The sequence below is a fragment of the Protopterus annectens genome, chromosome 1.part0, assembly GCF_019279795.1.
Source record: "Protopterus annectens isolate FY-2018-M chromosome 1.part0, PAN1.0, whole genome shotgun sequence".
Lineage (NCBI taxonomy): Eukaryota > Metazoa > Chordata > Ceratodontiformes > Protopteridae > Protopterus > Protopterus annectens.
This window is the reverse complement of record NC_056725.1, coordinates 1,333,201,464-1,333,228,312: the sequence shown is the minus strand read 5'-3', so window position 1 is coordinate 1,333,228,312 and position 26,849 is coordinate 1,333,201,464. Positions and strand designations below refer to the sequence as shown.

Genomic DNA, 26,849 nt, shown 5'->3' with positions numbered 1-26,849 from the left:
AGGGGCAACAATATTCTAGACCTAATCATTACCAACATGAGTGACCGGTGTTCCACACCTGAAGTCAACCCTTGATATCCACATCCCACCCCCAACCCCATTAAGGAAACCACGGTAAAAAAATTCTCCAAAGCCAACTTCATACTTAAGACAGAAGTGGTGAACTTCATGACACCCATGCAGATGGACAATACAGTTACAACTGCTGAATCCTACACAAATGCACTCTATAAGCACTTACACGAGTGAATGGATCGTGATATCCTAAACAGAACCAAGACGCTATCCTCCAAAAAAAGGAAGCCAATCTGGTGGTCCCCTGCCATAAACAAACTGTACAACAGAAGGAAGAAACTGTTGCAAAAGAGAGTAAAATCCCATGAGTGGAGGAGCTCCCTGGTCAGCCTCAGTAAGAAGCTGAGATCTCTTATAAGATCCTTCAAAGCTAGTTACGAAACAAAATCACCACTAATTCTAAGGACAACCACAAAACATTCTATAGCTATGTCAAGAATCTCGAAGGCAACACCCAGATCTGCTCTGAGTTACAGCACAATGGCACGAAAACTACTGAACCAACTGATATTGCCAACATCCTGGCAGAGAGGTTCAGTGCTAACTTTACCCCCCCTCAGCCCCTAAAGGGCCCATATCTATACAGGAAGAATGCAGAGTCCCTGTAATCACAACTATGCAGGTAAAAGCTGTACTGTCTAATGCCGGAAACACAGCATCCATGGGACTGGACAACATCCCAGGCTGCTATTTACACGAACTTTAGAACAAACTGGCTCCCCACCTAAGCACCATGTTCAATAATAGCCTTGCATCAGGCTTTGTGCCCACTGAATGGCACACAGCAACAGTTATCCCACTCCACAAAGGGGGAGCCACCACTGATCCCGGGAACTATCGCCCTATTAGCCTAATGAGCCTGGTCTGCAAGGCCATGGAATGTATCATCATGGAACTCTTTAACAAAGACATTAGTAACCTCCAAACTCTGGATCCCACCCAGTTAGGGTTTGTGAAAGGCAGATCATGCCTCCTGAACCTGATCGACTTCTTTGAGGCAGTCACCAAAGCCGTAGATGAGGGTAAGGTGGTTCACACAGCCTATCTTGACCTCGCCAAGGCTTTCGACACCATCCTCCATTCTGGAATTATAGCTAAACTCATTAAACTAGGTATAAATCCCTACGTCACAAGATGGGTTGCCAACTGGCTCACTGACCGAACCCACACTGTAAAAGTTGCAGACGCCAAATCTGACCTCAAACTAGTGACAAGTGGAGTACTACAGGGTTAAGTCCTGGGACCTCTCCTGTTTGGTATCTACTTCTCTGAAAGTCCCCAAATGATGTGGACATCCTACAGAAGGGCCTCACTGAGACAGATGCCTGGTGTCAGAGCCATGGCCTCAAGCTCAATGCCAAAAAGTGCAGTGTCATCTCTTTTGGTAAAAAACTCTGTACCCATGAACTACCACATAGGCAGCAATCTACTTAACATAGAGACCTTGGAATCCAGGTGGACAGTAGTCTCTCCTTTGATAATCACATTGCAACAGTAGTCAGGAAGTCCTTCTACGTGGCACACCTCATCATAAAAGGGTTCTCATCCAGGAAAAAAGAGGTCATTGTTCCCCTCTACTCGACACTCATTAGACCCATTATATAGTACAATGCCCCTTTTGGAATGTACCTCACAAGACATCTGCAGCAGCTGGAAAGGCCACAGAAGTACCTCACAAAGAGGATTACTGGCCACAAACAAATGCCCTACACTGACCATCTCAAAAAACTCCAGCTTTATTCTGTAGCATCACGTCTACTCTGAGGTGATCTCTGCCTAACATATAAAGCTATGTCAAACCCAGAGCTGTTGGACATGCTACACCTAAAGAAATCCCAATCCCTCCGATTTTCACACTCTAGGGACCTAAACCTTGTTACCACAATAAACAGGACATGCTGGAGTGATAGATTCCTGTCCCAGAGACTTTCCATACTCTGGAACAGGCTCCCATCTATGTCAAGCAAAGTTCTTCATTAGCACTCTTCAAGAAAAATCTTGATGAGTGGATGGGAAATAGGAAATACACCCTGGGGATCACTTCTGTGTCTCTGCTCGACAGTGGCACAGGAAAATAACTTTCTTGGGTGGTGTAAGCCAGGGAACCTTGTTGGCTAGGCTTACATAGGCCTTTGGGCTGATAGCCTAGTACCTACCTATGAGCAGTATCATATTCAGTCAGCCTTTTTGTTCATTTCATCCTCTGATTTTTGCAGCTTTATCACTTCATCTGAATATCTGTTTAAAGCTTCTTCCATTTTCTTCCAGGCTTTTGCTGTGTTCTTTGTTTATTTTAACCAGGTCTGTGTGCAGTTGTTTTATATCTTCCTGTAGGTTATTAAAAGTCATGTCTGAAGGTTGCGTTGCTTTTTTGCTGAACTTTCCACAGTCAGTGTTTCTTCCCCACTTTTTGTAGCTAATTTTTTCATGTGCTCTGGATTTTTTTTTTTCCTGGCATCCAGGCAGTACACTTACTAGCCAGTTACTGAAATTTACCTATAAACACAAAAGTCTGCCGGCCTTCTCTGCTGTATTTCTGTTTCCATGCTGGTGGTGCACATAATTCCCATATCTTGCACAGAAGCTGTCTCTTCCAACATGGTAGGGTGACCAGCGGTCGTCTTGCCGGTAAGAGGAAAATATATATTTTTAGTTATTCATAGTAAAATTTATTATTTAATACTAAACCCCATGTTTCCCTCCTCCCAATCTTATCCTTTTTTTCAGGTAATGCAGGGTATCCACTACAGTGATGGCTCATGACACCAGTGTGAATTCCAAATGGAACTGCAGAATATGATTTTAATACAGCCCTGACCCACAGTCATATGGGAAATAGAAAGAGATGAAATGAAATGCCATTTCAGATGCCTGGATGAGTGTGTGGGTGCCTTTCAGTATGACCCAGCTACTGCATGCAGGAAGATCACTGCATTTTGCATTCTGTATAACATGATCATGCGCCAGTTTGGTGGTGAAGTGACCAGTTCTTTCACTGCCTCTTCTAATTCCATTTCTACTATGAGTAGTGATGACCAGCCAGTAGCAGTAGTAAGGGGCCCCACACTGCAGACTTGTATATGGCATATGGCTGTATAGGTTAGGGGGCAGCATCTCATCCAGAACTGTGAACCTTGACACTCAGATTAGTGTTTCCTTTCATCTAAAAATCACAGTGTATCACTGATGCATGCAGTGATATGTGTGGGCTGTTCTGTGTGGTGCATGGTCTACTGTCACTGTTCACCTGACATTCCCTCTTATTTTTAAATATTTTTTTATTTCTGAACAGGTACTCATATTATTTTTTTATAAATGTCATGCTTGTCTGCTCACTGACACCAGTTCAATGATGTTATAAGGCATCATGTAAGGAATAATTACATGTTTAACTTTTGCACAAGAAATTTTGCATATACTTAATCCCCTGAAATGGTGAATTTAATTAAAAATGTTATTTCAGTATTTTACTTCTTTGAATTTGTCAAACTGTATGAATTTAAATCTCTAAACATGCATTTAAGATGAGTTCATACGTTGCACTTCAATGAAACATGTATCACATGATGTTTTTATCATGTAATATGTCCTCGGTTTTAACTATTACTTATTGGAAATGGTTTACTGTTCTCTCTTAAGGTATTGCACATCAGATTATTTCATTTTGTCATATGCAACAAGTTGTGTCCTGAAAAATATAAGTAATTGTTTTTGCAGTACTGAGGGTGTACTGCATGCATACCATACATAAATTATTTCTGGCACGGACAATAATGCTCTTCTTGCCTGCCACTATGCCAGAGCAGTTATTCCCATAATAACTGTCCAGGCTGTTCTTAAAATATCAAAAACTAGTGCTTGCTTTAATGTAATTTGGTAATCTGTTTCACGCATCAGCTACTTTCTCAGAGAACCAATTAGTACATCTTACATTCCTATACAATCTTATGCATAGGTTGTCTGATGATTTTCTACTACTTTTTGTTAATTCCAAATATTCCCAGAGGTAGTTGTCTCTAAATCCCCTATATACCTGAATAATGTGGTCTACTCTTAAATATTTCTTACAAGACACTGTACAAATTTAGATATTTTAGTCTTTCATAATAGCTTAAATTTTCACATCCATTAGTACCCTTGGTATGTTTCTGATGTACTCTTTCCAGTTTACTCATGCTTGTTTTCTTATAAGATTTCCATATTGTTAGTCCATACTCTAGTTTGTGTCTAATGTAACTTACAAACAATGATTTCATCATTTATGATGCCTAGTCTTTTTATAAAATTTTTATACATTCTGTAGTTCTACAACTATCATTAACCATTCGGTTGATATAATTTGAAAAACTCAAAGCTGGATCTACCAATATACTCAGGTCATTAAATGAATCTACAGTTTCAATCACTGGGTGCTGTATTGAATAGTCACTTTTCAAACAATGTCTCCCAAATTTGATATGCTTATTTATTTATTTATTTATTTTGTATTTATCAGCATATTATTCTCCTGTGCCCAGATGGTCAATTTAGTGAAGTTCTTTTGCAGACATGCCCTATTTGTAGCACATGTAATCAGTTTACCTGTTTTCAAGACATCTCCTTACAGATCGTAGAACACCTCAAATGAAGATAGGTCTGAAAGGTGCAACCTAAACAAGTATGGGCTAGGATTGAGCCCTGCGGGATACCCTGATTGAAACCTAGAAATCTGAAGTAGGAGATTCATTTGTCTGAAACCTGTGGGTTATGGATCCGATATCGGATCCGAACCGGCATGGTTTATCCAGCTATGGATCCGAGCTCTTAGCTCCTCCCCTCACCCATAATGCCATGCTCTCCCTACATGACCTCAGATCTAGTTTGCCGCGCTGGTAACCAGAGTGGATCGTCTGAGCTCTTCAGCTAAGTCTTTATAAATCCTTCATAAAGCATTTTATTACATTTTTGTAGTTAGTTTTGTGTGATTGTATTAGGTTCCCTTTAGTGTTTCGATAGTTTAGGTTTAAAATTCTTATTTTTTAAAAACTTTATTGTAATTCCCTCCCCTCGCTGGTTCGGAGTTTTGTTTGTGTATGCTGTTTGGGGCCTGTGTGTGTGCTAGTTAGCACTAATTGTTTGTCTTTTCTCAAAAAAAAAAAAAATACTTCAGTTATGTCTGAAATGGCCCCTAAGGCAAGTGTGGCCATAAGCTTTCCCCTGCTGATGGCCACACTTGAACACCTCACTTCTGGATGTTCCATTTGTGCAGGGTTCAAGCTGGTCCTGGCGGGACTTCTTCCCTGGACTCGGCTTTGGGTACTGTTTCTACGGTCCCTCCTCGCCTGCTCCACCTCCTCCACCTGGGACTCAACCTCCGCTGCTGGGTTGGAGGAGAGGGAGGCAAGAAAGGACCGAGAGAGAAGCACCACGGGCCGAGACCTCTGTTTCGGCCCTGCCAGCTCTCCTCCGGCCTCCTTGGCTGCTGGTTCTCCCTCCTCGGCTCCAGTCTCCGGTCTGGGGCCTGAGAAGGAGGAGACCCGATCTCCGTCGAGGCTATCGAGGAGGCACTCAAGGCCTACCTCGGTAGCCTCTTCGAGATCCACGCATAACCTTTCCGACGCCGATCTGGACTGGATGATGAGAAGGTTCATCCAGGCCCAGATGCAGATGGGAGTCCCATTTTTCAAGCCTATAGCTCCTTCTCCCGGGTTCAGAGTGTTGGTGGGTCGGCTCCAATAGTACTAGGTACCTGCCCTCGAGTGTTTCGGATCCAACCTCTCGGAGCCTGGCTCGGGACTCAGTGTGCCTTTGGCACCGTCTGTGTCTTGGATCCGAGTGTCTCGGGCCGCCGATCCACTCTTCGGATCCTAGGGGAGCCGACTGATCCTTTGGTCGAGGCTGGCTCCTCGGCTTTTGATGTAGTGGAGAGGGCCCTGTTGAGGGCTTCCGGACCCCGGCACTTGCTTTGGCTCCTTCCCGCCTCCATCTGCACTGGGTCAGGCTTCCACCATCCGGCCACTGGGACAGCCCGCTCCAATGCCCCAAGCTGTTCCATTGGAACAAGACACTGCTTGTGAGGGCTCCTCGGACAGCCCCGATGAAGCACCTAAGGAGGCACATAGACTTAACAGAAGACACGGATTTGGAGGAAGGAAGGCTCCCAAGATCACCCCCGAGTATGTCTCCTTTGGAGACATCATGAACGGAATGCCATAAGGGAGGTGGTCTGCCCCAAGTCTTCCTCGGACGAGTCCGTGTTCTTGGAGGCATTGCCTGTCTACCTCTTGTGTGTCCCTCCTGCCCCCTGGTGGACCTTATTACCACCAGGGCGTGGAAGGAACCGGACACAGTGGAGCCAATCCCAAGGCCAGACCGTATCCTTAGCCCCCCTGCAGACCGTGCCCACTGGAGTAAGGGGCCTCCGGTAGATGCCATGTTGACGGCAGCAGCCACCAAGAGGGAACTCGCCCAGGAGAGTCCCTCAGTCCATCCTCCGAGCAAGGAGTCTTGGATGATGGACTGCTTATGTTTAGTTCAGCGACCTTCTCAGTGAAGGCGCTCAACTACCTGGCACATGTTATCAGGATGCAGCGCGATCTTATTAAAGAATACGCTGCATCCCCCCCTGAGTCCATGTCGTCGGAGGACAAACTTTTGCACTCCACCCATATGGCCACTCTTCGGTCCGTGACGAATACCTCTATGCGGTTGCTGTCCCATGCTACTGAGGGAGCCGCTAGAGCTGCAGGAGTAGGCCTAGTCACGAGACGCCAGGCCTGGCTCCGCCATTGCGATTTCATGGAGCCCTTCAATTGATGGTTCTGCCCTTTTTGGCAAGATGGTTCGCGATACCTTGACCCAGAGCAAGACGCTGTCTGCCGAATCCGCTTCTCTGTGCCCCAGAGGTCCTACTCTAGGAACCAAAAGGGCCAGAAGAAGATGTGGTTCAGTCGCAGCAATCCCAACGGGACAACCAGTCCTTCCATGGCAGAGGAGGACAGGAGGCCCAGAGGCAGAGGGGCTCCCAGGAACGTCCAGAGAACCTTTCTCTGAACCAGCAGCCCTGAAGGTTGCCCGACTGCTCCACTCTGGAGGCAGTCGGGGACGCCGAGCACCTAGTGGCATGGGAGTCCATAACATCAGACAGCTGGGTCCTCCGCATTATATCCAGAGGATACAAGATCCCTTTCATCACATTCCAAAATTAAAATCCTCCCACCGGTCAGTGGGAGGCCGCAGAAATTGGCCATCTGCTGGGGAAAAAGAGCCATCCAGCCCATCCCCCAGACCAGATCGGATCAGGGTTCTACTCCAGGTTCTTTTAGTGCCAAAAGACAGGGACCTAAGACCAATTTTAGACCTGTCCCTGTTAAACCCGGCAGTTCCCAAGGAGAAGTTCCGGATGGTCACCTTGCAATCCATCCTCCCTTCTGGGAGAGAATCACTGGATGTGCTTTATAGACCTCAAGGATCGTGCTACCACATACTAATGGACAGGCCCAGGAGGTTTCTTCGGCTGGGAGCCAGTCACTACCAATTCAGGGTCCTTCCCTTTGGTCTCACCACAGCCCCCAGGGTGTTCACCAAAGTATTTAGCGGTGTGGCAAAGTATTAGGGGTGGGCCACCTGAGGCTTCAGGGGTGCAGGTCTTCCCGCACCTGGACGACTGGCTTCTTACCACCCCAACAAGGCATCTACTATCATTGGCGCGAGACTCCTTTCTTCATCTAGCTCCCGCCTGGGCATCACGATAAATCCAACCTGGCCCCTACTCAGTTGATAGATTTTATAGGTGCCAGGTTAGACACGAGGAGTTAAGAGCCTTCCTCACAGCCAACAGAGTTCAGAATCTGCGACTCCAGGTGCGGGCCATCCTCCACTCCAGCTCAGTTCGAATTGGTCCTGAGGGCTCTAGGGTCCATGGCGGCAGCGATATCTCTTCTTCCATTCGCCAGGTTCAACATGCGGTCCTTCAGTGGACACTTCAAGTTCAGTGGTCTTATCTTGCTCTACCTCTGCATCATCCCATTGCGATCAGCAAGGCTTGCAAGCTGTCCCTCTTGTGGTGGCTCCACTCACAGGATCTCCACGGAGGCCGCCCTTTGTGCTTCTCCCCTCGCCACGGTGACCACGGACGCCTCGCCTTGGGTGGGGGGCATTTTGTAGGCCGGACGGTCCAAGGCATGTGGAGCAGAGACCTCCTGCATATCAATGTTCTAGAGATGAGAGCAGTGCTTTCTTCCCCTAGGAACAATTATTCAGTCAGACAACATGTCAGTTGTCTGGTACATCAACAAACAGGGGAACCAGGTTTTATCCTTTATGTCAAGAAGCCATGAGAGTGGGCGATGGGAATGGGCTCTCCACCAACCGCGGTCAGTCCAACATCCTTGCGGACAAGCTCAGTCGCACCATTCTCTCCCGTGGTCTCTCAATGTTGGGAACTCCTTGTTGTGATCTCCCCTTAAACACCAAGTGCGACAGTTTTTCGCTCTAATCCCTCCAGGGATTCCCCGAGAGATGCTCTGGTGCATGCTTGGCCTCCCGGTCTTCTTTACGCTTACCCCCCGTTGCCTCTGATGCGCCAAGTTCTTCAGAAACCTCTCGGTTGGGGTGCAAAATGATCCTCATTGCCCCATTCTGGCCTCGACAGATCTGGTTCCCTTACCTAAGGTCTCACTCGGTGAATCCACCTTGGATTCTAGATCCCTTTCCGGATCTGATAAACCTACCAACTCTGAATCTGGACAGCTTGAAGCTAACTGCTTGGCTGCTCCAGTTCCACTCCTAATTAGACTAGGCCATCCTGGTAGCGGCTCATAAACCATCTACCAGGAAAGTTTACCGCAGTAAATGGAAACGATTCTCCATTTGGGCGGAGCGGCAAGGTCTAGATCCCTTTATGGTTCCCCTTCCCCTGGTGCTAGACTTCCTAACCACTCTTTTTAATGATGGTGCCAGTAGTTTCACGGTCAAAGTGCAGCTTGCGGCCATTTCTCACTATCATGTTGGTCATGACTCTGGACCACTTATGTCTGCCAAATTGTGTAAAATCTTCCTGAAAGGCACCTTTCTCCTTAGACCCCCGGTCAAGCAAGCGGTTCCTCCATGGGATCTTTCTTTGGTTCTTCAGGCCTTGACCACTCCCCCCTTCAAGCCTGCGGCCACAGTAGATCTTAAATTTGTATCCCTCAAGACTGCTTTTTTAGTAGCCATTACTTCGGCCAAAAGAGTTTCAGAGCTTCAAGCCTTATCCATAAAGCCTCCTTACTTGGTCTTCCATCCAGACGACCAATCCCTCCTTTCTTCCTAAGGTAGCTTCAGAAGCAAACATTAATCAGTCCATTAACCTCCCTGTTTTCTTTCCTAAATATCAGAACAAGGGTGAATACAAGCTGCATTCCTTGGATGTTCACAGGCAGCTTTGTTTTTATCTTAACAGGACAGCTGGTCATAGGCAATCCGACCAGTTGTTCATTTCCTTTGCCAAATTCAATCTGGGTAAGCCAATTTCCAAAGTCTCCTTGTCACGCTGGATTTCGCAGTGTATTCTTCTAGCTTATCAAGCCTCTGGGAGGAGGAGTCCACGCCCATTCGACCCGGTCAGTTTCTACCTCAGCGGCCTTTAAGGCTAGGATTCCTCTGGATGACATTTGTTCAGCAGCCACTTGGGCTTCATCTCATACCTTTATTTCTCATTACAAGCTGGATATCACATCTAGGGTAGAGCATCCATTGGCTCCTCGGTGCTCGAATATCCTTCCATATTCAGGTAGCTGGGGACTCTGTTCCACAGGTTGCAGACAAATGAATCTCCTACTTCAGATTTAGAAGTTATGTACTTACCATAACGCTCCATCTGAGTAGGTGGATTCATTTGTCTGCAACTATCCCGCCCTCTTATCCCCCTGGCCCTGTCAGTTTCCTGCATATTATGTGTATTTTGATTCAGGGCAAACTCGATCTGAGGTCATGTAGGGAGAGCAGGGCATTATGGGTGAGGGGAGGAGCTAAGAGCTCGGATCCATAGCTGGATAAACCATGCCGGTTCGGATCCGATATCGGATCCATAACCCACAGGTTGCAGACAAATGAATCCACCTACTCAGATGGAACGTTATGGTAAGTACATAACTTCTAATTTCACCTTGTTCAATTGCTGTATGATTCTTGCCATGTCGTATTTGTAAGCCATGCAGCTATCCATCTTATCAAGATTACTTCAACACCTAGTTGTTCTAATTTATTGATCAGTGTTAACGCTGAAGTTAAGTCTGTATGAATTACAGCACATTTTATTCATTTATACCAGCTATTATATTGTTTTAGAACATCATGTTGCATGTGGTCATAGAACAATTTTCAGCATATGTATACTAATATATGGTTTCAAGTCCTAACCTTTCCAGTTTTGTCAATACTTTATCCAAAATAACCTTCTCCATCATTTTCCACAACAAGAAAGTAAACCTATGGATCTGTAAGACTCTGGATTTGTCCTACTCCTCTTTCCCTTAATGATACGTTAACCAAGTGCATGTCTACAATCTTGAAAAATCTGCCCATACTTAAATGACCTACTGAATAACAGATACAATGGTATTGTAAGTTCATGCTGAAGTGTTCTCAAGTCTTTATTACTAATTCTGCTTCCTCCCATTGCTTTGTTTGGGAGCAAATTGAATAGTTCTTTTTCAATATAATCTAATTTAATTTCATATCTGATGTTACTTGGACAATGTATCACCCCCTTTGTAGAGCCTAACTGCTGTACATAATGTTTTGTAAATGTATCTATAATCTGTTGTGTCTGAGAATAAATTTTAGAATCAGCACACAGTTTATCAATGGGCAGGTCTTTATTCCAACCACATGTTATGTATCTATCAAATGGTTTCCTATTATGCTCAATATCCGTATATAAATTGTCTTCAATTTTTTCTTGATCTTGTCTCACACTGTGTTTAATGTATCTGTCCGGCTTGCTTCTTTCAGTTTTCAGTTATAGTTTGACCTCTTTTCCATTTTTTATTTTTTTGTCTGTCATCTTAATCAAGTATCATGTTCTTATGGAAATATATCTTCCTGAATTTGTTTGACTAGATCTTGATGTTAAACATTTTTTTTTATTTTTTTGCATTCAAGCAAATTTTCTTATAAAACTTATCACATTCCATCTGCAGTTTTTTCTACTGAACAGATCGCTCCATTTAGTTTTACATAGTGAATATTTTGCTTCTATATAGTCTGATACTAATCTTCTGTGCATTGGTTTAGATTTCAGTTGGGCAGAATTATCTAGCAACAATTTAACCTTTATGGCCCCATGATCACTGCACATCAGTGGTGGTAAAACTTGACATGAAAAAATAGTCATTTCCTTAAGAACATAAACCATGTCTAGTATTTTCTGTTCCCTGTTAGGCTTTTTGCAATCTGAAGCAATTGTTCCTGAACATACATTGTAAATAATCCCTTACTAATGTTGCTGAATCAATATTATTCCAATCTGTTTTTGGTAAATTTAAGTCCCCGCCCATTGTTATTTTTCCCCTCCTGTGTTTCATGCAAGAAATGTGTTTATCTAATTATTTGTTTGTTTATTTATTTATTGCCTTTGTTTACTGGGATAGTCCGACTGGACAGAAAGGTTTTCAGTGGGACCCCGGGAGGAAAAGCTCCAGAAACATTTCAACATTTCATAAATTGTATACTAAATAGAGGTATACAGGTAACTGACAAATAAGTAAAATTTACACAGAGTATCGTTAAATCATAGCAGCATCATGTAATGAGCTATGAAACTTTTTTTCCAGGGAGAAAAGCACCAGGAAAAAAAATTACATAAAAAACATAATAAACAGAGGTATGCAAGTAATAAGCAATTATAAAATATTTAAACAAAATATTAATGGTAGCATCATGTAAAGAGGTATGAAACCTATCTGGAAATGAACTTGATAGAATAAGAGAAAGGGAGGAAGATGAGGTGAGAAAGAATGTTTAAGGATAGGTAGAAATAAGTAGAGGGAGAGGTAGAGGACAAGGAGGAGATATTGGACAAATAACTAAGGGTGTGGTACTTTGGAAAGAAAAGGAGAAAGTAAGGGGCAGAACATTTATCATCTAGGAGTTAGGAGTTGTGCATCATATACAGAGCCAGGTATCTGTTTACTGTATGAATTCCGCTATGCTGTCAGCATTTGACCTTGTTGATCTGTATACTCCAACAATTGTCATATGTTCCAGGGTTGTCCTGTCACAGTTATACAATCTACAGAATTGTTGTTATCATAGAATGTGTAATAATCACATGTTTTGTAACAATTTCATTGCACCACGGTGGGGAAAAGGCCATATATAACTTTCAACAAAATGAGTTTCAGTCAAATGAGCTTTCAGTGAAGTGGTCCTACTGATTTGACTTTCAGTGACATGAACTTTCCATGAAATGTAGTAGACCCAGATATATATATATATATATATATATATATATATATATATAATCCGGACACATGCTCGACTAGCATATGTCCGAATCACAAAACATCGAACATACACGAAAGCGCTTAACATCGACAAGCGCTTCTGTGTATGTGTGCCTGTTTCGTAGATCGGACTACAGTGCGGGTAAGGGAAAAACCCCTTTTCCCCACTGTAGTATGATCTCGGAGTGAGAATAATAAAGTAAGGGGGTGTGAGGGGTGCAGGGGGCAAAGCCCCCTTGCAGAAATGTAGATTTTTTTTTTTTGAACTACACATACACGGAAGCGCTTTTTGATGTTAAGCGCTTTCATGTATGTGTGTTCGATGTTTTGTGATCCGGACATATGCTAGTCGAGCATGTGTCCTAGAACCATATAAATATATATATATATATATATATATATATATATATATATGTATATATATATATATATATATATATATATATAAATGAGTGTCGATATATATGAACTGTCAATATATATAGGACACATATATATATATATATATATATATATATATATATATATATATATATATATATATTATGCAATGGAAGAGGAGATTGCTTACAATAAAACTCAGGAGGAAAGACAATCAGAGCTTGATTGGGAGTATGCAAAAGAAAAAAAGTTCCATGCCAAAAAATGTTAAGTAACAAGTGAAGTATTCTATGTTTTACTTATTTTCTAGAATAAATATAGAAGTAATTCACACACAAAGATAATAAAAGAAGTAAATTTCTTTCATTGCAAAAATTGGGGTACAATCTGTATCAGCCAGAAATTTCAAATGTATTACCATTTCTAATGTTACTCCATCCTATTTCATTAGTATCAGCAGACTGCAAATTTAAAACACTCCACCATTTTTTGTAGCAATATACTGATTGTTTCCATGTTTCCAATGCCATTTACCCCAAAAATCTGAATAAATATTTAAGAAATCACTGTTTATAAATATTACATTGATGTATTTCAGTACAAGTCCATTTATTGTTTCTATTTCTTGTTTGCCTTTCTACCCTCCCTCTCTCTTTTTTCTTATTTTAATTATGCATTACATTGTTTTCATTTTTTTCTTCTATCTCTTTCTATCCCATTTCTGTAAATTTTTCTACAGGTCCAGAATTCCTATCAACAGTCCATCCATATTCCTCCCAGTTCAGACAGCATTCACCTTTTGCCTGTTCTCACAGGTTTGGGGGAGTGGCACCAGTCCTATAGGCACCCTGGCATGTGGCAGCCTGGAAAGCTTCACAGATTGTTGACACTGGTACTTGGATGAGGATATGATGGAGCAGGTAGTGGAGAGACATCTTCAGTCAGTTCAGGATTGTCTTCATCGTTTTCAAGATTCTGTGCACTGGTCGGTGCCAACCAATGTGCCACCACAGGCCACCATCCCTTCAACATCAAAAATGTACCTTTCACACTGTCATCACTGCTACGTCCCCATATTATCAGGCATTGGAAACATTTGTGGTCCTGTAGACTGGGTGTCGTCCTGGCCCCAACTCCTCTTCACCTCCCTCCCTTCCCTAATCCTTTCTCCTACACCCCCTAAGCTACTTCCTACCCAATTACATAAACAAATTAAGACTAGGGGGTCTATCTCCACCAAAAGGAATAGTACCGCTCCTCTCCCACATTCTCCAGCACAACAATCTTGATGTGTTCCTTCTCTGTTTCATTCTTTGTGTCCCCTTTTTCCAGCCCTTCCTATTTCCCCCTTTCCATTCTTTTAAATAAACAGGGTGCCCTCATAGATGCACCCCTGTATGAAACATATAAAACCCCTTTATATTTTTAAAGGCTAATAAAAATAGCTGTGCTACATGCACCTTGCGTTAAATACTTCAAATGTACTTACGCATAGTGAAGTTTATTTATAATACCCCAAAACTTCCATAATTATACGAGCACGTACAATTTCATGTAGTACTTCACACATATTTTAAGAATTAACTTCAGCAAGTTTATGCATTTGATGAAAGTGGACATGTTTTAAAAACAACTTTCATATCTCCCTATTCAGTGCAAGTAACCTGTGAGTGCTGAATTCGCTTATAGGCATAGCGGCATTCTTTGCTAGTAACTGCTAGGAAAATATGAACCTTATGACCATGAATACCACTGTTGGTTGCAGATGATACTATTAGTCAGTTAAGGTTGCTTAAAAATATTGGTTTTAAGTACTTTTATTGGTAAGTATGTTTTGTTTAAAAATCCCATTGGTTGAACTACTGTTGTTTTATGCTCAAAATCCTATTGGGTGATATGATTTGTTTGTCCTTTGGTGGTTCTGTATATTTAACTGTGATGTACAGCATTGTGTATTATAGCCTGAAGAAATCAAGTATGATGCTTTGACTGGTTTCTCTGAATCGATGGAATTTTTCTTTACACCTGCCTTCCTAATTTTTGTATATTTTAATATATTTTTTTCATTGTCTACTATCTAGCTAACACTTTCGCACTTATAACTGATAAAGTGATATCTACCATAAACATACAGTTACAGGCCTTGAAATTGCGTCAGCAGCACTATTGTGAGGGTGTGAAAACCACATAGACCCTCCCTTAAGATAATGAGTAAAAGAGAGAGAGAAGAATGAGGGGATTTGCTTATATGTAGAACTTCATTCACATCTTTGGATTGAGCTTCACTTCAGCTTAACTTTTAGTTCAGGACTTGGGCCTAAATAAATGAAACCAGATGTCGATGCCTACCTAATCGGTTATATATGGAATGGTAAGAATGTAGATTCATTTGTAGTTTCACATGCCTTCTCTCTGAACACAGCATCAAGGTTCTTCATCACAAATTAATTGACTGTCTGGTCCACTTATTTAGGAATAGTTTTTTAAATACTCCCATAGACATAGCTTTACAACAGAACAACAGGGCCAACTTGCCTCTGGCTCAGTAACTAAAATCTAGCTACATTTTGAACTGTATCTGCTTGTTTGTGAAGTACTTTGTTTTTGTCATATGAAACTGGACATTATGGTAGTAGTGCAGTAAGGTCAGGAGACAGCAGATTGCTTTCAGTGATGCTTACAAATTTGTATCTTGAATACAGAAACTGCTTTGTCTGCCCACTTGGGTCCTGCTGGATGAAGATATCAGAATATTTTTTTATCAAACAGTGTTTGATAGCAACCAGGTTCCACAGGCACTTCGCAGGCTGCGTCCACCCACCAGGAAAGTGTAAGTATTATTATTGATAAGGAAAAAGTGCTTGTTTTCATTCATTCATTCATTTATTTTTAATCCCTTGCACCAACTCCTCAGGCTACCACCGCAGCACCTGTTTAGCCCAATTGGTTCTCCTACAGAGATAGAGCCAGGCACATTTGTTTCTTACCCAGGTGAGAACCCAAATTCCCATTGTTGCTTGCCTGGAGCAGGAGACTGATGAGCCCATATGTTTCCCTTGGAGACAAGAGTTGGGTGTTTGGGAGCAGGTAATTTACTTATCAATGTGTATTCCCTCTCTTCCTTACCAAACTAATGTCCCTCTGCATTGGCTTAATATTTATAATTGCTGTTTCTTGAGGAGTACACTTGCAGTGACACACACCACACACACACACACCCCACACACCTCTTCCCAGGTACTGTACAACAAGATGTCACCTGACTCGTATTGTTGCCCCAATATGCTGCAGCCCTCCTGACGATGTTAACATTGCAGAAGGTCAGACCATCTCCCTTTTCCCAGGACAGTTGAGTCAGCACTTCTGCTTCTCCCTCTGTATCTGACTCTTTCAGCTTCATGTTCTGGTGTTCAAACACAGGTCATCTGGGTCATAGGCTTTTATGCTTTTAAGCCCCAGAGCTGGGTCAGCTTTTTTTATGCCTTGCTGTTGTGATTAATCTCACTCCACAGTTGTTCTTCTGGCAGCTGCCATCATAGCGTTTGGAATTGCCTTCCAAGAATATCAGTTTCATTTTATCAGTGTAAAAAGTAAATGGTGTCATTAAAGTGTTTTCCTTCTCTTGTAATGGGAAGGAATCTGAAAGGAAAGACCACTCCCATTTCTTGACTTCAGCAAACCTATCAAAATAAACAAGAAAGTCTTTACAAATGATTATAATTTACTCAAATTGAGCAACCTACGCCAACTTGACTCATCAAATTTTATTTATTTATTTTATTTATTTGTCTTTGTTTACCGGGAAAGTCCGACTGGGTAATGTTCATTTTTAGCAAGGGCCTGGGGAAAAAGCTCCATTTGCTCACATTGCATTATATTAAGTTCCAGTTAAACACAGAACAGTTGCATTTCTTTTTACATTGTACACAAACAGACTTTACAGAAGTGGAAGTTACTAAAGAGAAAATCCACATGCATCTTAGTGGATTGTACAGGCAGCACTTATGTATAAAAATTGTTTTGTCACTTTAGTGAGAGGTTGAGTGTTTTCTGTTTAAGGAGAGTATTTGGATAGTATCGTACAGTAAACACAAAGTCTCAACCTTGAGATGAGCATGTGCAGGACCAGGATTGGTTAAGATGTAGTTTAAGTAGTAGTTTAAAACTATTGAGTTTGTTGGAAAGTTTAATTTGTCTAGGGATAGTATTCCAGAGTTTAGCAATGTATTGGGAGAAGAGCAAGTCTCCTGCAACATTATTTGACTTGTAAGTAATAAAGAAGTTGTTTACTAGAGCAGAGGTCCCTTGCTGGACAGTAGAGCAGTAATAAGCTGTGTAGTGCAGGACATTCTTCTGGATGGTGAATGAGTTTGTGTGGTATAGTTAGTTGTGAATCTGTTAAGTAGTTGTGTAGTTCAAGCCAGTTTAATTGCTTTAAGCTGTGACAATGGTGTGCCCTATGAGGGAGCTTGGTGGCAAATTTAGCTATTTTATTGTAGCAGGAGGCCAGTTTCTTTCTTTGAGGATTGTTTAAGTTTGTTAGGATAGGAATGGCATATAAAAGAGTCAGCAATAAGAAGGTGGCGGCTAGAGTTTTTCTTGCAGTATCTGTAAGGAATCCATGATCCTACAAAGGGAACCCAGTTTCTGGTGAGTAGATTTAATGGTATGAACTATATGCTGGTCTTACTTAAGAATGTCATGTATTATTATGCCTAGAAGTTTACTGTGAGTTACAGTTTCAATATCAGTGTTATTTGCTGACTTTATGTCAAAAAATTGCTTTTGATTTTGGCAATTTTTTTGAGGTAAATAGCATTAACTTAGTTTTCTTGGGGCTGAGTAGGAAATTTGATTCTCTGAGCCAGGTTTCTAAAGAGGAGAAAGATTTTTGGGTAATGTCTTGGAGCTTATTTGTTGTTGAGGCTGCACATATTAATATTGAGTCATCTGCATACTGAACTAAACTTGCATGGTGAGTGAAGGTCATTAATAAATATTTTAAATAGGAGAGGACCCAGGATAGAGCCCTGAGGGACACCTGTAGTAACTGGTTAAAACAATGAGTAGGTTTGCTGTCATTTAACGGCTTGTTGCTTTCCAGATAGGTAACCACAACAAGGAGTATTGTGGATCTTCAACTCAGTAGAGTTGAATGAGCAGCTGCTGGCTTGAGACAATATCAAATGCCTTTGACAAGTCGAAGAACATGGTGGACACAAGCACACCATTGTTTCTGTGCTGGTTTATTATATTGGTAAAATGTTGTCCATCCACCTACTTAATTGACTAAATTACTTGAAACATCAACAAGGCATCTTTATTTCTCCCACAGGGAGGGTATTAGAGAGAGAGAGAGAGAGAGTGTCTCCTAGATCTGTTAACTAAATTGATTTTATCTGGATTAATCCTTTGTATCCTGCCCCCCCCCCCCACAGATGCTGTTAAGTGGACAGTGAGGCAGAGCATATGTGATACCGCAGTGAAAGCATGTCATAAGCGCTCATTTCTTCTGTACTGTCCTTCTGTCATTCAGTGGCTTTATTGTCACAAGATCTACCTTGTGCATGCCCTTCTCTTTCGCGAGTTCAGTGTCCCAGGTTCTCACTCCTTCTGGTTGCCCACCTCCTGTTTGGGTGAGTTTTCTCTTGAGCATACATCATTGTTTGGATGCTTACTTCTTGCTTGGGAGTAAGACAATCCATCCTGACCAGAAATATTCCTGTAGTAGTGTCTGCACCTGAAATCACCAGTTGACAGGCAGTTTATTATTTGAAGCAATCCACATTCTGTAGTGTGTGAGTGAGAGAGTACTCATGAGTGTGCATCAGCATGTGTGTGTGTGTGTGTGTGTGTGTGTGTGTGTGTGTGTGTGTGTGTGTGTGTGTGCACTCACACTTGCACGTGCATTTATTAGTGCAACTTTTACACAAAGCTATTCATAATAAGTTAATATTTATATACATGCACTCAATCTCTTTAGAAGAATGATGGCTTTATAACTTATTTCTCACTTGAAATATTGTAGAACTTCACACGGCAAGATGCCGAGCACCGACATTTTGTCTCACTGATGAGCTTCTTGAAAAAATGCTTCACAAGTCATTGAAAATTTTGTCAAATATAGACTTCTTTCCCACAAATAACCCGATTTTAGGAGGACATTAACACTCTGCATAGCCAACCTTATCTTCACTAAAACTAAAGAAAAGGTCTCCTATCTGTTGTCATATGTATAAATGTTAAAAAGGCCATTGACTGTGTGTACCAGAGGTTATTGAGGTCAAGAAATGAAAAAATAAGGTTTCGTCAAGGACCAGTTAACTAGCTTAGTAATTTCTTTATGGGCAGAACCTTTAATGTATTCCGTGGCTCTCAAAGCTCAGAAGTATTCACCTCCACATCAACGGATCAGTGTAAAGTTCTGTTCTTTTCCCATTATTCATCAGTAACTTAGCTGTTAACTTATATGACTTAAGAATTAATTTATACCTAGACAGCCTCGTCCTTCTTAAAACTGATAGGACATGCGCAAAGACACCAAACAAGCTTCAGACTGACTATAAGCTTCTAGTCAGGGCTGGTAACACACACACACACACACACACACACACACACACACACACACACACACACACACACACACACACACACACACACACACACACACCTCTGTGTCATTTGGTCCTTCTGAAAGATTAAGTGCTGTAGTTGTCATTGAAATAACTTAATATCTCAATAACCTGACTGATGTGGTTAAACAACACACATACTTAGGCCTGTAGCTGAAGACACCACTTTTAATAGACCTCATCTTGAAAACTGTGTCAATAATGTGCTGAAACAAAGTACAGTAATTTAAAAACTCATAAATCTTCTTCCCTTTGAATCTGTGAGTGTTGTTGTGATAGGTCTTCTAATATCAAAGCCAGCCTATGGGCTAATGACAGAGGAAATTCCTTAATTGAAATTACCCTGCTGCTTGTATTTTATTGACACTTTATATCAGAAATGAAAACAACTTTGCATGATTTATCAGACTTCTACTTGATCACCTAAGTACAGTTTAGAAATGCACTTGCTGAAGAACATTGATTACATTCTAATAAGAATATGCTTTGCATAGTTTAACTTGTTTATTGTCCTTTAGTCTTCAGTTGATATCCATTTCTTTTCAGTTACTGCTTTACATAAGATTTTTTTGTCTTTTGTTTTGTGTCATGATTTCTTGAGTCACATGTATTCTGTTCATTGTATGTTATTGTTAGCATGAAAATTCATTTATTGGATGTCTAAAGCTCATTCTAGTACTTGCTTACTTACTGAAAGTAATCCTTGTAGTTGTGATCATAATCTGTGTGTTGTTTGGTGTTTGTCTCATTTCATGGCTGAAAAGGGTCACTGGACAAGCCCATGTACCAACTATACAAATAAATAAAATAAGTAATATATGACATTTTATCATTGTGCCGGTAATCAGCTGAGTGCCATTTGTGTTTAAATACACGTTGCACTTACTATATAATTTCTCCCTCTTGCAGGAAAACTGTGCATTCAAGTTCAGCTTCGCTTGACAAGACATCTCCAGCTAAGGTTGAGGTTTGTACAACTTTTTAAAAAGAAGTGATCTTTTTAGTTTTTGCAGATGTTGCACCTCACTTCCCCATGGACAGAACTTGTACACATTGAGTATGATACAGATTTAAGTTTTTTCCATAGAACTATTGTTCCAAATGGACATGTCTGTAACCAAGTTGTATCCCAGGATATAAATCTTACCTGGTGTGACACGATCTGCAGTGTTATGCTGCTGTGGGAGAAGAGATCTTCAGTTACGTGATCCAAGAGTTTGCAAATTTTCACACATTTCCATGCCTGTTGGATGATAGGCACTTAGAAAATGGGAAACAATGTAAACTGAACTACTGGTCTTGTCTGGATACAAGGGAGAAAACACACTCTGGTCTATGATTAATTTGTTATGAACCTATTCTGTATATCTATGTGGGAAAAGGGAACCAATCTGAAAACAGGTTCTGCTTTAGATGATTGTATTGTACTCCAGCTAATTACATGGGCAAATTGCTTGCAATTGAACGCTCTTTCATACATTCTATTTACATGTTCCATTTATCCAGTCTTTACATCACTTGGCGTGATTTTGGAGTTGGTGTATAATATGTGCACATATAAACACATACATGGGCATATATGTATATATAAAGAAAGAGAGGGTGAGCCAGAGATGAGGGGTGAAGGAGCAGAATACCCAGTCCTAGGGTGCAGGGAGGCTTGCCCTTATGTAAAATGGTCTTTGGGACTGTATAGCAAGCAGAAACATTTACAGGCAGGTGGCAGAATATGTTTTTGACACTCAAGCAAATGGTGCTTGAGTTATTGTAGTATTTCCTACAAATCATGTGTATCTGCTCCCCAACCTCCAAAGTTTGTGAGATGAGGACTCCAACCAATTACTTAATTCCCAGATCTTTCCTGTTTCAGATGTCAGCAATATAACAAGTCTTATTGTATTATTAGAAAGTTAAAAATGGTTCCTCATGTAAGAGCACAGAACAGAAAATTAATTTATGTATTTTGTCCGTGTGTTTATTATTTATTAACTGAATACATTTGCCAGAACAAATGCTCCTTTTCAGTCTGTCAGTGCGCAAGGCAGCATAGAGTTAAATAAAGTAGCTTGAATAAAGATACATGTAGTGAAGTACTTTTATTAAACAAGGCACACATTGATCTAACAAACAGATTAGGTTATATGTGATGAAAGAACTGTTGCTCATCAGTGTTAAGAATTAAATATGAACAGTAGTCACTCATGAGAACTAACCAGGAATTGAAATGTAATTGTAGATCTTAACTACATTGCTGAGTACAAGACTTATTTCAAGGTATGTATTGGAGTGTGAATAAAGAAAGACAAGTCTTCAGTAAAAGGAAGAGTTATAACTGGTTGGGCACAATTTGTACAGTCAGACCACAAGCTAAACAAAAGATACATGTTAGCTGAAGCTGAGACAAATATTGAGTTGAGCCTTGGTGAGGTAAAATATTGTACTAAGAGACAAGCAAGAGGATTTAAAGTTAAATACAGTATAATTGTAATTCTAGACTAAGTAGAATGGAATCTTAGAGGGGAAGGAGTTTAAGGAATGTAAGAAGGGGGCAGGAGTATGGTAGGTAAATGCAAATTATTCATAGGTGGTAGAAGAGGAACTGAATGTATAGGATATTAAGAAATCCTATAAAGTTGAGAATTGTGTAGAGATGGAAGTAGGTATGGAGGAAAAAGTGATGACAAAAGAATGATATAGTCTGAGAAACGAATGATATAAAGTCTGGGGGGAGATAGGGGTGAAGCATGATTACTAATGGAAGGAAGGGAATGGTATGAAATGGTGGGTATTAAGGGTAAGGAAATTAATAGGTTGGGGCAGAAGGGGATAAAGGTAGAGACAGAAGAAAGTACAGGGTAAGAATGATGTAGGTAACTTATTAGGAAGGCGTGAAGACACTGGGTGAAATTTTAGAAATACTGACAGAAGATTTAAACAGTATAGCGTCCACTGTGGGTCTCAGATCTTTGAGTAGCAGCTTCTGAAAAGTATATATTAAGAGAAAGCCAAGTCATCACATTTCTGGATATTGCTTTGTCTGAAATGGGTTATGGTGTCATTGCTTTGTGATCTAAAGAAGTAACTTTAGTATTATTTTCTTAAACTGTGAGCAAGAGGCAGTGATTGTAAACGGTGAATGACAGTGGGACACTCAACATTTCTAAAGCTGTTGCAATAATGTTTTCTTCAAAGTGAGAGGGACATGATATAGCAGATGTTAATTATGATTTGGAGAAATTTGGTGTCCCAAGAAGAAAAGAAGAGGGCACATACTGAAGTTTTGACATATTTGTTTTGCAAAGGCCATGCAAACAGTGATAGTAAACAAGCTTCTTAGTGTAGCAAGCTTTGAGTTTTTGTGCTTCTCCATTTATAATGGTGTAAATACGAGCACAGAAGAGAGTGGCAGAGTTCAAGGTGATGCCGAGGTGAGCATTTGAGAATTGTCTGAAGAGATTGACTTGATTAGCTAATAATTATTTATTTAGTTATTTATTAAAGATGGTTGACCAGGGAAGTGGACTGACAAGAATTTGCCTACTGCAATTTAACTGGGATGCTCTAAATATTTGGGATTTGCTCTTAGTGAAATGTACATTTAAGTGTTTGATAATGAGTCATACGGAGTGGCAGTTGAAGTGCTGCTTTTCTATATCTTTGTCAAGTAGAATGTGACAGAGTTTCTGCTGTGCATGTGAAAGAGCTGAGGTCTAGAGTGAGGCTATTGAGAAAGAGTGTGAACAGGAGTGGGCTAAGTATAGACTCCTGAGGTATGTTTCCAGTGATTTTCCAAGAGCAGGAGCGAGTGCTGTTTACTTGGAATGTGGATTTCTTGAATTTATTTAGTCTTGATAGCTACTTATTCAAAGTGAATTAATGAGTTTGCCATGAATTCCTGTACATCTCAAGTAACCTCTGAACAAAGTAAAACAAGAGTTTTCGCATACAAAGTACACCTTCATATGACTGATCTTGCTTCGGTAGGGTGAATTTGCATACATTATGAAGTGGAAATGGAATTCATCATATAGCTTCCCATTTCCTGGTTCATCTAATGGCTTGGCAGGATGGTGGTACAGACTTTGACACGAGGGATGGGGAAAATAATGTGAAATTACAGAAGCAAAATTGTCAAGATGCCTGTTACACTAATAACATACAAGTCAGCTGATGTCAGCTTTGCCTCCAGAATAAATTTTTATGCTGCATTGGGTGAAATCCACGTTGTACCAATTCTACCAGATTTTAAAGCAACATGTATAAACAAAATGACATCAGAAACAGACTTAATAAAAATACCAAGTTGAAAAGCTTTACATTTGGAGATGAAATCTCTCTGGAAATATAGTTGCAATTCTAAGTGGATCCTAGGAGTTACTCAAAGTTGCTGGGAATTTATGTATTAAAATGTCATCATGGATAATGGTCTGTCTTTTGGTAAGAAATATTGCTCAAGTGTTAATTGAATTCATAAAGAAAAACTGAACCAGACTGTGTCCTTGAAAAAGTGATTTAAAATTCATTAATCAGCACATTTTCCCATGTCTCTTACCAGAAACAACTGTCATATCTGTCAAAGTTAGAAGTGACAAACCCACACGTGTACCTGTTGTGAGGGAAGGCATTTATAGAAATTGTCTTAATTATTACTACAAAGCCTAGGCATTCAATGTGAAAAAGGTATACCTTAACTTGCCTGATTGACTGTGTTAGATAGTACTAGAACCCTTTTTTGGAAAGACCAGCAACAGCTTCTGGTTTCATTCAAGTTTTGTTAGTTTAGCTAGACATTCATTGCATACAAAAATAACATTGAAATGTTCAGCGTTATGCACATCTACAAGCTGCTACACATGTGCCAAACATCAAACTTAGCTTGTGCAAAAACTTTACAGCAAAAGACAAAAGAAAACAATATTTTGCAGGGGGTAAGCCCCCTGTGACCCCCACACCCCCTTCTAATTATATATTCTAACTCTGAGATTGCTCAGTTCTCGGGGAAAGGGCAAATTCCCCCAACCTTGGGAATCATCCGATCTGCTACTTTTTTGACAGGTGTTGACCATTTGTTTAGTCAACCAAACTGTGTCAACTAAACAGATGTTGACCAAAGCATTGTTCAACAAAAGTAGCAATTTCCATAACACACATAGTGAAGTACCCTGGCATTGTGCTGCCTGATGTTAGTTCCCAGTGCCTCTATCATGTAGAGCCACTGGAGTGATCCCCAGGGTGAACTTTTTATTTCCCATCCACTCATCAAGATTTCTCTTGAAGAGGGCCAGTCAGGTGCTCTGCTTGACATGTTTCGGAACTCTATTCCAGAGCATGGGCAGTCTCTGGGTTATGAACGTGTCCCTCCAGCATGTTCTGTTGATTGTGGAAATTAGGTTGAGGTCTCTGAAGCGTGTTGTGCGGAGGGATTGGGATTTCTTTAGATGTAACATTTCTAACAGATCTGGGTCAGACATTGCTTTGTAAGTCAAACAGAGATTGCCCCTTAGTAGACAATATGAGACAGAGAATAGCTGTTCTTTTTTTGCATCTGTCCATGTAGGACATGTGTTTAAGGCCTAGGATCCTTTTCGTGAGGTACTTTTGTGGCCATTCCAGCTGTTGCATGTGTCTAGTGAGGTACATGCCAGATGGAGCATTATACTCGATGATTGGCCTAATAAGGAAAGAGTAGGGAGAGAGAGATGATGACCTCTTTCTTCCTGGATGCAAAACCCTTGGTAATGAGATGTGCCACATAGAAGGACTTTCTGACCACAGTGGCAGTGTGGGGGTCGAAGGAGAGGTTGCTGTCAACCTGTGTTCCCAGATCTCTTATAATGCCTTCAGTGTTCAGTGGGTTCCCATCAATGTGGTAATTAGTGGGAACAGAGTTTTTCCCAAAAGGGATGACAACGCATCTTTTTGTCATTAAGCTTAAGGCCATGGTTTCGACTCCAGTCACTGGTCTCAGTGAGGCCCTTCTGTAGGATGTCTACATAACTTGGGGAGTTAATAATGGCTCCCAGCTTGCAGTTGTCTGTGAACATGGTCAGCCAGAGCCCCTCCGTGTTGGCCTGGATTTCTGAGAAGTAAATGCCAAACAGGAGAAGACCCAGGACCGATCCCTGTGGGACTCAACTCGTGACTGGTCGGCAGTCTGACTCCGCTACTTTCACATTGTGGATTCTATCTGTGATCCAATTTACAACCCACCTAGTGATATAGGGGTTGATGCCTAGTTTGGTGAGTTTTTCAATAATTCCTGAGTGGGGAATGGTATCAAAGGCCTTGGCCAGATCAAGGTAGGTTGTATGAACTGCCTTGCCCTCATCCACATCTCTGGTGACTAACTCAAAGAAGTCAACCAGGTTGAGCAGGCATGATCTATCTTTCACAAAATCAAATTGCATGGGATGTAGAGTTTGGAGATTCCGTATGTCCTTGTTAATTAGGTCAATGATGATGTGCTCCATAGCCTTACATATCACACTCGTCAGGCTAATGGGTCGATAATTCCCAGGGTCTGTAGTCACTCCTCCTTTATGGAGAGGGATGACTGTAGCAGTGCGCCATTTGGTAGGGACAAAGTCTGAGGTGAGGCTGTGATTGAACAGGGCACACATATGTGGTGCCAGTTCACTTTGTAGTTCATGTAGAACACATCCAGGGATACTGTTGGGTCCCATAAAAGCTGTATTCTTGGCCTTGGATAATCCAGCTTTAACCTGTGCTGCAGTAATGATGGGTGCCTGGCATTCCTCCGGTATTGTGATTGGTCCTTTAGGGAGGTAGAGAGGGGTAAAGTTGGCCCTGAATCTGTCAGCCAGTATGTTGGCAATATCTGTTGGCTCAGGATAGGAGTTATCATTGTGCAGTAACTCATAGCAAACCCGGGTGTTGCCGTGGATATTCTTGATTTAACCATAGAAGGCTTTGTGGTTGTTTTTAGTGTCTGCCGCAATTCTGCCTTCATAGCTGGATTTAGAGGTTTTGATGAGGGATCTCAACTTTTTGTTGAGGCTAATAAGGGAGTTTTTCTAGTCTAGGGACTTCACCTTTTTCTGCAACAGTTTCTTCCTTATGTTGTACAGTGTATTAATGGCAGAGGACCACCAAAGTGGCATCCTTTTTTTGGAGTAGAGCGTCTTGGTTCTGTTGGGAATAGCTAGTTGCATGCATTTATGCACGTGTTCATACAGTGCATTGGTGTATGATTCAGTAGTCATGCATCTATTTTCCTTTGACATGGGTGCCGTGAAGTTAGCCGCATCTGTTTTTAAGAGCCCAAAGTCAGCTT

General features: G+C 41.1%; 1 protein-coding gene across 4 annotated transcripts in view; it reads left to right on the top strand.

Moving 5' to 3' along the window:
* The window catches only part of NCF4 (neutrophil cytosolic factor 4), a 709,063-nt gene that overhangs the window by 499,171 nt on the left and 183,043 nt on the right, over window positions 1-26,849 (top strand). For all 4 annotated transcript variants that reach the window (XM_044066584.1, XM_044066558.1, XM_044066575.1 and 1 more), the window contains 2 exons: window positions 15,626-15,753; window positions 20,465-20,522. In XM_044066584.1, coding sequence (XP_043922519.1) covers window positions 15,626-15,753; window positions 20,465-20,522 — 186 coding nt within the window. The remainder of the gene's footprint in view (window positions 1-15,625; window positions 15,754-20,464; window positions 20,523-26,849) is intronic.